Source organism: Macaca thibetana, chromosome 7, assembly GCF_024542745.1.
Source record: "Macaca thibetana thibetana isolate TM-01 chromosome 7, ASM2454274v1, whole genome shotgun sequence".
In the NCBI taxonomy this organism is placed as follows: Eukaryota; Metazoa; Chordata; class Mammalia; order Primates; family Cercopithecidae; genus Macaca; species Macaca thibetana.
Genome location: NC_065584.1, coordinates 15733571 through 15746652, shown reverse-complemented (window position 1 = coordinate 15746652; position 13082 = coordinate 15733571). Strand labels below are relative to the sequence as shown.

At 46.2% G+C, this 13082-nt stretch overlaps 1 protein-coding gene across 3 annotated transcripts in view; it reads right to left on the bottom strand.

Moving 5' to 3' along the window:
- Positions 1-13082, bottom strand: part of FBLN5 (fibulin 5) — a 79071-nt gene that overhangs the window by 7789 nt on the left and 58200 nt on the right. For all 3 annotated transcript variants that reach the window (XM_050799112.1, XM_050799113.1, XM_050799111.1), the window contains exons 7-10: positions 11832-11951; positions 7605-7727; positions 5956-6082; positions 2049-2244 (exon numbers count right to left, since the gene is read on the bottom strand). In XM_050799112.1, the coding sequence (XP_050655069.1) occupies positions 2049-2244; positions 5956-6082; positions 7605-7727; positions 11832-11951 (566 nt within the window). The remainder of the gene's footprint in view (positions 1-2048; positions 2245-5955; positions 6083-7604; positions 7728-11831; positions 11952-13082) is intronic.

Sequence of the window (13082 nt, the reverse complement as noted above, 5' to 3'; positions counted from 1 at the left end):
CTGGAATACAGTGGTGTGATCTCAGTTCACTGCACCTTCGACCTCCTGGGCTCAAGCAATCCTCCCATCTCAAACCACCTCCCTACTACACAGCCCCAGGTAGCTGAGACTACAGGTGCCTGCCACCATGCCCGGCTAACTTTTTTTTTTTTTGTAGAGACAGAGTTTTGCCATCTTGCCCAGGCTGGTCTTGAGCTCCTGAGCTCAGACATCTGTCCACCTTGGCCTCCCAAAGTGCTGAGATTACAGGCATGAGCCACCACACCCAGCCTTACTATTATTATTTTTTAAAGTAAAGGCAGGGTCTCACTACATTGCCCAGGCTGGTGTCAAACTTCAGGCCTCAAATGATCCTCCCGCCTTGGCCCAGCAAAGTGCTGGGGTTACAGGCGGGAACAACCACTACTGGCTAAGCCACCTAGTTTGTAGCAATTTGTTACAGCAGCCCCGGGAAACTGGGAAATTAATACACCTATGCCTCACTCATCATCTTCCGAAATTGATTCTCTGGAGAGGGAGCTCTGGAATCTGCTTTCTGGGCAAGTGCCCAAATTCACACTGAAATGTGAAAAACATTGTTCTAAGCCAGTGGTCTCTATTTATTAATTTAAGACGGAGTCTTGCTTTTGTCGCCCAGGCTGAAGTGCAATGGCAAGATTTCGGTTCACTGCAACCTCTGCCTCCTGAGTTCAAGCGATTCTCCTGCCTCAGCCTCCTGAGTAGCTGGGATTACAGGTGTGCGCCACCACGTCCGGCTAATTTTTATATTTTTAGTAGAGACGGGGTTTTACCATGTTGGTCAGGCTGGTGTCAAACTCCCGACCTCAGGTGATCCACCTGCCTTGGCCTCCCAAACTGCTGGGATTACAGGCGTCAGCCACCGCGCCCGGCCAGCCAGTGGTCTCTAAAGAGGGGTGGTCGCTCCCAAGAGTTGCAGGATATGAAGCTCAATAATACAAATGACACAGTATTAGATGCATACAATTTACAAAAAAAAAAAAAAAGTAAACATATTGTAGCATGTCTGCTTTAAAACCTTTTGCTGATGTGGGTAAGTCAGTGTTGTCTAATCAAACTTCCTATGGCAATAGACATGTTTGTATCTAGGATGTCTCATACAGTAGCCATGTGTGGCTTTTGAACACCTGAAATGTGGCTAGTGCCCTGAAAAAACTGAATTTTTAATTTTATTTAATTCATTCAGTTTTAAAGAGCCACAGGGGCCACTGTGCTGGACCACGCTGATAGAGCCCACGTCTAATAGAGCCCACGTCTGCGAGCCACACCTTTAACACATTCTCTGTAAAGTAAGTACCCTGAGGGCAAGGATTTGGGGAAGTTTTCTGCATTGCTGTATCCTTGGTTTCTAGAAGTGCGTGGTAGGTTGTTTTGTTTGTTTGTTTTGTTTTGTTTTTTTGTTTTTGAGACAGTCTGGCTCTGTCACCCAGGCTGGAGTGCAGTGGCATGATCTCAGCTCACTGCAACTTTCGCCTCCCAGGTTCAAGCGATTCTCCGGCCTCAGCCTCCCAAATAGCTGGGATTACAGGCTTGCACCACCACACCTGGCTAATTTTTTTATTTTTAGTAGAGATGGGGTTTCACCATGTTGGCCAGGCTGGTCTCAAACTCCTGACCTCAGGTGATCCACCATCTCAGCCTCCCAAAGTGCTGGGATTACAGGCGTCAGCCACTGTGCCTGGCCTGCATAGTAGGTACTTAAGAAATACTTGTCACATGGGTGGGTGGAAAAATGGAGAAGTGAATGCCTCTCCAACAGAATGTTAGGAGAAAAGAGGCCTGAGATTGAGTCTTGGCCTAACTTCCCATTTCACAGATGAGAATCCTGAGGCTCAGGAGGAGAAGTATCTTTTGTAAGACTACCCAGAAAGTGGTGGAAACCAGGACCTTGAACCACACTCTCTACTCTTCTCTCTCAATGCCTGTCCCTCCTAGCTCCACTCTTACCTGCCTGCATTCAGCATGTTCCTGGGAGAGACAGCACAAGGCCACTGTTACAGATGGTGTCCCCAGTCCCCACTCCCTCTTACCCGCATATAAAATTCTCTGCCCTCATTCCCAGATTTGATCTGGAAAATGTAATAGGCCCCAGGGTAGCGGGTCGTGGCTTGCATTTGGAAGATGTCAGCAGGAACGGAGCGTCCTGACACCACGTCCATGTCCCGGTACAAGATGGTAAAGGGCTGGTCTCTGCAGCCAGGGTTCTCAGCAGGACACATACAGCGGCTGTGGAAAGGGAAATCATGTGAGAACTCAAGAAATCCATTCCAGGTGCTGGTTGTGCCTACTTCCTCTCTTAAAACACTGAAAATGAGGCCATCCCATTTTTAACATCCAAATGCCATAACTGTAGAATGTCTCTGCTCCTAGCTTGAGTCTAAAAACTCTCCAGCATGTAGGCGAGCTCTGTTTCCTAGAGAATGGACTTTTCTCACCAATCAGACGTTCTGGTACTAAACAGAATATAAACCTTAGATCTCTGGTTTTCAGAATGTTAAAACATTCTCCAAGATAGTTTACACTTGCCATGTAGGCCAAATATGCCGCTCCAGCCTGGGCGGCAGAGCAAGACCCTGTCTCAAAAAACAAAACAAAAAGAAAAAAAAAGGAAGAAAGAAATTTTTAAAGTAAGAAATTGGATTAACAGGTCTTGGAGATCCTTGTACATTCTCTATTGCACTCAGCTCAGTCTGTATGGAATGGAATTGAATAGAATAGTATCAAATATTGTCATTTGATAATTGATAAACAAGAGTTAGAACTATGTACAAGATAAGACATTGGACATTTTGGAAATTCAATGAATAATAAGATCCTGACCTCAGATAGTTTGCTTTCTAATAGGAGAAATAAATCACAGACACAAATATCTCTAATACGAAGCAACTATTAACAGAGTGCCCTAATATAAAATCACTGACTTTTACTACCAAAGAATGCCTGTTATAGACACCCCTTGATTCACCCCTAACACCCCCTTCCTCTGTCTCCGACCCTGCCCTGAGACTCCACAATAGGGTTCACAATAGGATGAAGATGTCTGTTGATACGTGCGGTGGTGGCCAACGCTAGGAGTCAGTCTTACTGTGTTTCTGCCGCTTTCTAACTTCCAGTCTATCCACAAAACCTGTTGGTTCTACTTCCAAAAGAGAGTCCACATCCAACCATCTCCAGTGCCTTTGAGGCACTTTTGCCTTCTAGCCCTTGCACATACTGTTCCTTCTGATCTTCCACTCTATTTAGTTAAAATCAACTCATTTTCCCGTTCCAGCCCAAATGTCATTTCTTCAGAGAGGCCTTTGGACTCCTCCATCTAAACCATCCAGCCTACTCTTCCTTTTTATAAATTTCCATTCATTCTAAGCAGAGTATGGTGTCTCATGCCTATAATCCCAGCACTTTGAAAGGCTGAGGCAGGAGGATGACTTGAGTCCAGGAGTTCAAGACCTCTGGCTTTACCAAATATATATATATAAAAAATATATAAATATATATTATATATTATAATAAATATATAATATATATATATTTTTATATATATATATATTGTATATATATATATTGTATATATATATAGTATATATATATATATTTTTATATATTGTATATAATATATAAAAATAAATATATTTTGTGTATATATATATATATGCCAGGCGCACTGGCACACACCCATAGTCCTAGCTACTTAAAAGGCTGAGGCAGGACGATTGTTTGAGCCCAAAAGGTTGAGGCTTCAATGAGCTGAGATTGCACCACTGCACTCCAGCCTGGGTGGCAGAGCAAGTTTTTTTTAAGGCTGCATCAAAACAGCCAAGTCAAAACGTCTCTAGTGCCTAAATGGCCACAACAAAGTATCATGTGTGGCATATAAAATCATTGTTTTCTAAAAGAAGTTTGGAGGAGGGAGTGATGGCTCCCAGCTGAAGAGGACCACAAACAGCTGGGAGAGGTGGCATCTGAGCTGAAGTCTGAAAGATGGGGCAGCTCTGGCTATGTGGAGATGAAAGGAATGCCTTCCCTATGGCTGGAAGTATGTGCACACAAGCAGGGAGGTTGGCCATTCCTGGACACGGGTAAAGGCGTGAGCAAGTCCTGTTCAGACTGGCAGAAGCACAGGACACCTGAACCGGACAAGGAGTTGGAAGGGGCTGCTGGCGTCCTACTGGACTGGAGCCTGGAGCGAGGGAGTCATGGAGCATTGTCAGCGTCATGCCAGAGACTCCACCAGTAACTCCAGCTCAGTGCTGCGAGCTGAAACGGATCAGCTCCCCAGCCACAGACAGGGGCGGCCTGGAAAAACCCAGAGAGAACCAGGAAAAGAAGCTGGGAAGAGCAGCCTGGAGCTCTGCTCTGCCAAAAACAGCCCTTATATCGGGGGTCAAAAAGCCCTGTTCTAAAGAGTTGCTTAGAAGCACAGCTCTTAGCAACAAGTGAAGATGTCTCTAATGGACCCACCTGTCCCGGCATCATCCTCTCTTTTGCCAATTTGTTATCAAAGTGGGAACCACTGGTAAGCCATGAATTCCTCTCTTAGAGGCTGTATTCTGAGAGGGCAGGATGGGTGTGTTTGATTCATCCTTTCATCTCCCATGCGGGGGTTTGGTGTTGCTCAAGGGAAGTCAATGTGTGAACATTTGGAAGATAGGAGGCCAAGGAGCAACTAAGACGGTTTAAAAAAGGGATAAAAGAGAAGGAAAAGGAACTCCTAGTATGCCAGGAACAGAAAGCCACTGTCCTACTGCATTTACCTTTTGGAAGTTGTCTTCACTTTAATTCTATCCTCAACTCTAATATTTGCCATCTGGTGATTTAGTAAAATGTTGACCAAGATGACATCAGAAACTTGATTAGCACCAACTAGAGAACTGTCCAGCACCTCAATACTCAACTCTCCAGCACCTCAATACTCGCAGAGCAGTCCAGGGAGATTGGAAGCATTCATTTCACCTGGGAGCTTGCCAGAAAGGCAGAATCTTGGGCCCCACCCCAAACCCATGGAATCACACTCTAACGAGATCACCAGGTGAGTCCTATGCATGTTACATTTAGGAGCCAACCTCTAAAAGACCCCATGTTTCCAGAACAAAGTCATTAGAGGGAAGAGGAGATTCTAGAACCCTGACTCAACTCTCAGCTTGGTTAGCTTTCTAGAGAATCTTTGCATAGCTCTGGCATGAGTGAGGGAGTGATAGAGAACACTGTGTGTGTGTGTGTATGTGTGTGTGTGTGTAGACAGTCTCATTCTGTCACCCAGACTGGACTGCTGTGGCACAATCTCAGCTCATTGTAACCTCCTCCTCCCAGATTCAAGCGATTCTCATGCCTCAGCCTCCTGAGTAGCTGGGACTATAGGCGTGGCATGCCCAGTTAATTTTTTTGTATTTTTAGTAGAGACAGGGTTTCACCATGTTGGCCAGGCTGCTCTCGAACTCTTGAGCTCAGGCAATCCACCCACCTCAGCCTCCCGAAGTGCTGCGATTACAGGCATGAGCCACCACACCCAGCCTTGTATGTGTTTCTTACTGTGTGTTGTGGTCAAACATTTTGAAAAATAGTTGTTTCTTGTATGTAGGTATGTGTTTCAGATCCTATAACTTGTAATGGAATGTTCTGCAAACTTTTTGACAACCCACAGTAACACATTTTGCACTGCAAACCAGTAGCACACAAAACTAAAAGAGAAGTTGCAGAAAACAATATTGACTCTCGCTATGTGCAATGTACTCTGATATTTTCTATTCCAGTCTGTTCTATCTATTCTACTCGGTTCTATTCTATATACACACACACACACACACACACACACACGAGCACATGACATAGGTAGTGAGCCAGGTCCCCTGACTTCCTGGCTGGTACACTCTTTCACACCACACCGCCAACCTCCTGAGCCCTCGTCAGGTTTCTATTCCCCAAGGGGACACCATGACTTACTTATCACTGATCCTCAGATAAGGTTCCTCACAGCGGATGGGGTCAATGCATTTGAACCCCCCTTGTAAATTGTAGCAAGTCTGCTGCAGGTTGCACGTGTGGTTTCTGTGCTCACATTCATTGATGTCTGAAATGCAGGGTAGACAAGAAGCAGAGGCAGAGCATTATTGGCCAGGCCAGATGTGTGGAGGTGGGGTAAGCTGGGTCTTACTACAGAGCTGTACTATCCAATATGGCAGCCACAGGCCATATGTGGCTACTGAGTACTCGGAATGTGGCTGATCCAAACTGAGATGTGCTGTAAGTGGAAAATACACACCAGATTTTGATGACTTAGGATCAAAAAGTAATGTGAGCCAGGCACAGTGGCTCATGTCTGTAATCCCAGCACATTGGGAGGCTGAGGCAGGAGGATCACTTGAAGCCAGGAGTTCAAGACCAGCCTGGGTAACAAAGCAAGGCCCTGTCTCTTAATTTAAATATATATATACATATATATATGTGTGTGTGTATATATACATAATTTTAAAAAGAATGTAAAACATCTCATCAATAATTTTTATATTGAATACATGCTGAAATAATATTTTGGATATACTGCATTAAAGAAAATATAGTAGTAAAAACAGGAGTTCGAGACCAGCCTGGTCAACATGGTAAAACACCGTCACTACTAAAAATACAAAAATTAGCCCGGCATGGTGGCATGCACTTATAGTCCCAGCTACTTGGGAGGCTAAGGCAGGAGAATCACTTTAACCTGGGAGGCAGAGGCTGCAGTGAGCCAAGTGCAGTGAGAACCACTGCACTCCAGCCTGGGCCACAGAGTGAGACTCTGTCTCAAAAAAAAAAAAGAAAAAGAAAAAAGGAAAAGAAAAGAGAATATAGTAGTAAAAGTAATTTTACCCATTTTCTTTTCGTGTTTCAATGTGGCTACTAGAAAATGTAAAATTACATAGATGGCTCACATCTGTAGCTCACATGATACTTCTGTCGCCTGGCACCACTATGGAGAATTCTTGCTTGGCGATGGGCTAAGGCAGGTTCAAGGAGGCTGAGAATGGGTCAGTCGCTTCCACAATGACCCCTCAGTGTGTGGAGCATGGGGCTGGAAGCCAGGCCAAGCAGGCAAACAGGAGAAGACCCACCCTTTTACAGTCTGGGGTCCCAACCCTTCCAGGAACAGAGCAGTCAGGTGTGTGAGGTCTCCCTGGCAACCATGCTCTAGGAGAGATCACTTGGAGAAAGGCTGACCAAACTGCCCTCTAGGCCACGTAAGAAAGCCCAGGCTCTGGCCAGGCCATAAAAGTCCTGCTTAGCTCTGGAGCAGTTCTCAGAGGAGCCTCAGAGATCTGGCTGGGGAGGCAGAAAGCCACGCTTAGAGGCTGCCGTCTGCATCTGCAGAGTTCATTACAGAAGTTTAAGTGGCCAATATCCTGGCCAAAGGATGGGTTACAGGGAGGGAAGACACCAGGCCAGGCATCCTGCCCAGAGCTGCCACTATGACAGCCACCAGCACCCACTCACACCCCCACCCCTGCCACCTTCCCAAAGCTGCACACGATTCCCCAGGTGAGGACCTCCAGATGACCCCCTGAAGCAGCTCCACCTCACACACACCCCAGCCAGGCCCCTCCGGACAGCCTTACCCTGGCAGCTTCGGTTGTCATCCAGCAGGATGTAGCCTGGAGGGCAGGAGCAGAAGTACGTGCCAGGCTGGTTCACACACTCATGCTGGCAGAGGAACTCAGAGAAACTGCATTCGTCCATATCTGGGGTGACAAGTTACACCTGCTGTATATAATCCCAGTCTACGTGGGGATGGGAGCTGAGTGGTCATCTACTCCAACTCCCACACTGTCTCGATACATATGATGGCTTTACTGAAAATAAGCTGTCAATTCACTTCCTGAGCACTTCTAGCAATGGGGAGCTCACTACCTGCTGAGGATACCCATTGATATTTGGACAGCTCTAATTGTCAGAAAATTCTTCCCTGCATGGAGCTGAAATCCACCTCCATCGAGCTTCCAACATCTGCCTCTCACTCGGCTGCACCTTCCATTCACGATAAACTTATTTCACCAGGTAGGGGAATCCGCCCTCCACCTCTGACCTGCCCAAGGGGCTGATTTCTTTGCCCACTGGGGTTTTCTGGGGGTTTCCCCAAGACCCAAAAAAACATTCCCTGGCCCTAGAGGGTCCTCCGAAGGGGCAGCTTTCGCAGTGCCAACTCCCCTTCAATCACCCCTTTCGCCAACTTCAGGAACAATATTGTTCCTAAAGTCATAATGAAGGGATATATCCAAAAGGCCAGGATTTTTTAATTATATTAAAACTTCACTGTGAAAAACAAACAAACAAACAAACAAAAAACTGCCTAAAAGAGAAAACTCCGGAGTGGTGAGGGATGGGCAGGGATATTATTTTTCTCTTTGTGGCCCGCCTACCTTGGCTCCTCCCTGGGACAAGGGAAGCAGCAGCTTCCAGCCAGCCTGACGTGGAGGGGGAGCCCCTGTCCATGTGATTTACAACTCATCCGCATGGGCTATGGTGGTTGATGCAGAAGCAGACGTTCCAGAAAAGCCAACTCTTCATCACACACAGAGTTTGGCAACAGAGCCCCTGTTTGAACCTCATTCGATAAGCATGCCAAAGAAAACATGTTTTTCTTACATTTGTTGTTTCCCGAAAACTTGCTTTCCCTAGTTTCCCCATGTGACATGTCCTCGGATTACTCTCTCACTCACAGACCGCTGGTGGCTGCAGTCACCCAGAGAGGGTGTCAACGCAAAAGAAGCTGCCTCTCCACCATCAGATAATTCCGGGTGTTACACGCCTCGTGCCTCTCACATCCCAGAAGGAAAAACTCCTTCCTGTCTCTCTCAGGGGTCCTCAGGTGATGGGTTCTCAGCCAGCAGAATTAGGATGCTGATTTGAAAAGTCAAGTGTGCTCAGGTAATATCTGCTTCGGTCGTGCCTCCCCACCTCCCCCAGAAGCCTTGTAGAGCCCCGGGTCTCTGGCTCCAGCCCATCATAACTGAGAGTGTCCTATTTTACGTCTAAGTTTGTAGATTCCATTCATACTTTCAGTAGAGTAGTAGTGATGTTTGTCAATCCCTGAGGCTCCCTACATGCCAAGCACTGGGTTAAATGCTTTACATGCCTCCTCTTATTTAATTCTCGCCTCAACCCCATGAAGGAGGTGCTATTACTCTCCATATTTTCCAGAAGAAAAACTGAGGCTTACACAGGTTAGCTGACTTGTCCAAGTTCACAGATAACAAGTAAGGAGGAAAGCTGGGACTTGAACCCAGCCTCTAGATCTCACACTTGGAAACACGACACTGTAATGTCTCCCTGAGGAACTGTGCTGAGGGATCAGTGGAGCTGGGGAGCCCTGAGGTTGGGGCAATCGCCCAAGAAGGGTTAGCGCCAGGGCAGATGGAGAGTGTAGCACCCATTCCCAACTCCCACTGGGCAGGGAGGGGCTCTAACAGACCCTACTCGGTTTATCTTTGGGTCTGCAATTCCCAGACTTTGCTTAGGGCTGTGGCTCCACCCTCCAGGGGAAAGCTGAAATACAAGGTCAGTTTCTGGCAGGGAGCATGTATTAGGCCACTTTCACTCCTCCACAGGAGAACGCACCATGGTTTCCAGAAACAGCTCAGCTTAGCAAATCCCTGAGAGACAAGGTTAGGAGGGGTCGGGGGCTACATGGAGGGGCCACTCAGCTGTGATAACACAGTGAGGATAACAGTGCCTGCGGGAAATGGAGAAGTGCAGAAAGGGGTTAAGTAGGAAGGCGCAGAAACAGACTCTCTCCATCACCCTGTTATCCTGGGCCAGTCTGCTCTAGAAAGCCTACATATCCCGGGGTCACATTAAATCTTCAGGAGGGTGTGCATCATGGAGAACATGGAGGACAAGTTGGCCATTTGGGGCAAAATGAGTCAACTGAAAATCTTTGCCAAATTGACATGGATGTAAGCTTCTCAAGAAGCCAAAAGTCTCTTACACCTACACTTAGGGAAGATAAATTAACACGTAATGACTAAAACTCCACTGTGTCCAAAAAAACCTCCTTGAAAGAGAAAAGTCCAGAGTGGTGTGGGGTGGGCACGAATATTTGTCTCTCCATGGCCCGCCTACCTTGGATCCTCCCTGGGACATGGGAAGCAGCAGCTTCCAGCCAGCCTGGAACCAGCCTGGAGCTGGGCCACCCTCTGGACTATGCCAACTTATTTAATTTTTGACCACTCTAGGAGGGTGGTTGGTTGGTTGGTTGGCTAGTTGATTTTTTTTAACAAAGGATGAAACTGAGACTCAGGGAGTGACCTGCTCAAGAAAAATAGTACATGGTAGAGCTGGAATTTGAACTCAGCTCCTCCAGGGTCACTCTACCATACAGCCTACGCAGTGGGGCAATAAACATCTGTGGATTAACAGAGCATTCTGGAGAAACAAATCATCTCACCACATCATGTTAGATTTTCTAAACTTCTTAGTTCCTTGGCCCCAATTCCCCAAGGAATGCCATGGAGGGAACTGAAATCTAGGAAGAAAGTGGCTTTTCATGCCTGAGGGTATTTTATTTCTGTTTCTGGGCCTTGTATTTAATCAGCCCAAGGCTCTCTGTAACTGCCTGCTTGTGGCTCTGACTGTCCTGGCCCTGGGGAGAGGTGTTCATTTGTTTCATGGGACTCTGTCCCCAGAACACTTCAGGCGTCAGTGAGACTATCACACAAGTTCCATTCATGACCTGGGTCAGTTCCTGTTACAGTAAAACCCGGATTAGGAAACTTTCCATTCTGCAGGACAAAAAGATTTTTCACGCCCTAGTGTATGGCCCACTTATTTTGAAAAGCACAGTGAAGCATTATTAATTTAGACTTTGCTAATTCACAACTGCTGATGATGCCAGAAGTGGCTGAAATGAAGTGTACTTTAATCCAACCTTTAAAAAAACAAGGCAAGAAAGGGAAAGAGAGAGAAAGAAAGAAAAGGAGTTGTGTGTGGTTCTATGTGGGATGCTACAGAGATAAATATGAGTAAGAGGTGGCCCCCATTCTCAAGGAGTTTACAATCCAGTAATATTTTTCTAACTAAGAAAAAAAATTGAACTTTCTAGGGGAAAAAAAGAGGGAGTTAATAAGAAAATTATAATAGAGTCCATAAACTAGCATGGGCAGAAAATCATATTTCCTTGGGCTTGGAAGGAATTTATAAAAGGTCAACTAACCCATCACATCTATGTTCTCACAACAAATTATTATGATTTCATTCATTCAACATTCAATCATTTATCCATTGATTCGAGAACTATCTTTTTTTTTTTTTTTTTTTTTTTTTTGCATGTTCCCTGGGTGCCAGGCCTGGAGTGAGGCACTGATTATTTCAGAAGTTCACAGAGCATGTGTGCTTCCACACATGATCTCATTCATTCAATGTTCCCCCCAACCCTGCCTGAAAAGATATGCTATTATTCCTGGGTCACTGTCCTCTGTAAGTACTTTCTGTGATATCGCCAAGACTTGAGTCGGTGCTGGGTGAGGACAGACAGCTCTCAAACCAACATGCCAAATCGGGTGACTCCTCTCCCTCGTCAACCCTACCTCTGTCCCAGAAGGTAGCCCCATTGATTTTTGCGTCAAGGGTCAGATGACAAGGAAAATGAGACTCCACATCACCTTTTGGGAAGTGACTCATCTCTGTTCTGTGTGATTGTGACCCCACTGCCCTGGAGGACGTCCCAAACTAGACATGTGTCCAGGAAACGAGAGGAAACACCTATGAAGGAAGCCCTTGCCCTTCAACCCCCAACTCTTGCCAGGCCCCAAGTACAGGTGGAAGTTTCCAATGCCAAAGCCCATTACCACTGCAATGAACGCCATCTTCCTCAAGTTCATATCCTGGGTCACAGCGGCAGACGAAAGAGCCGTAGGTGTTGACGCAGGTTTGCACACAGGGGTTCTCGGTGGCACACTCATTCACATCTGTGGAAAGCCAAGGCACATTGCTGACTGTCCTCCCAACAGGACAGCCACAATAACTAGGCAGAAAAAGCACCAGCAACTTAATCTACCACTACTAGGAGACCAGAGTCGCAGGTACCAAGGCTCTCCATCCAGGACCTTTGGGAGCATGATCTCAGATCTGAAAGTGTTCACTTAAGGACCAGGGCCTCCATCCACATGTCCCTTCTAGGGTCAAAAGTCAGGCAAGGTGGAAACCATATGTATACACATGATATAAACATATACGCATATACACCTGCTAGTAAGTCTATGCTCCAACACCCCCCCCCCAGGAATTTCCAGGCAACACCTGCTCCTTCCTATCACCTGTTACATTTCGTCCATGAACTCCCCTCACCCTCACTGACTTGGAAGTTTCAGGTTAACAAATAACCATGATGATTCTAATAATATATTTATTATGCATAAATAACTTTGCTCATTAGGAAAGGATCTTACACTCACTTAATCCTTACAATGAGGACCATTGCCCCACTTTAGAGGTTAAGTAGGTTAAGGAGAAGACCACCAAAGGACACAAGGAGTAAGGGGAAATCTATTGTCTTGAGTGTGGTGGTGGTGGTTTCATGCAGGTACACGTATGTCAAAATTAATAGAATCATGGTGCGGTTTATTATACACTGATTATGCATCAATAAGATTGTTTAAGCATTTTTCAGGCACAGTGGCTCATGCCTGTAATCTCAGCACTTTGAGGCAGGTGGATCGCTTGAGCCCAGGAGTTTGAGACCAGCCTGGGCAACATAATGGGACTCCATCTCTTCAAAAAGATTAAAAAATTAGCCAGGTGTTGTGGCACATGCCTGAGGTCCCAGCTACCCAGGAGGCTGAGGAAGGAGAATCACTTGAGCCTGGGAGATTGAGGCTGCAGTGAGCTGAGATCATGGTACTGTACTCCAGCCTGGGTGACAGAGTGAGACCCTGTCTCAAAAAAAAAAAAAAAAAGTATAGGCAGGGTGCGGTGGCTCACACTTGCAATCCCAGCACTTTGGGAGGCCAAGGCAGGTGGATTACCTGAGGTCAGGCTTTTGAGACCAGCCTGACCAACATGGTGAAGTCCCGACTCTACTAAAAGAATACAAAAAAATT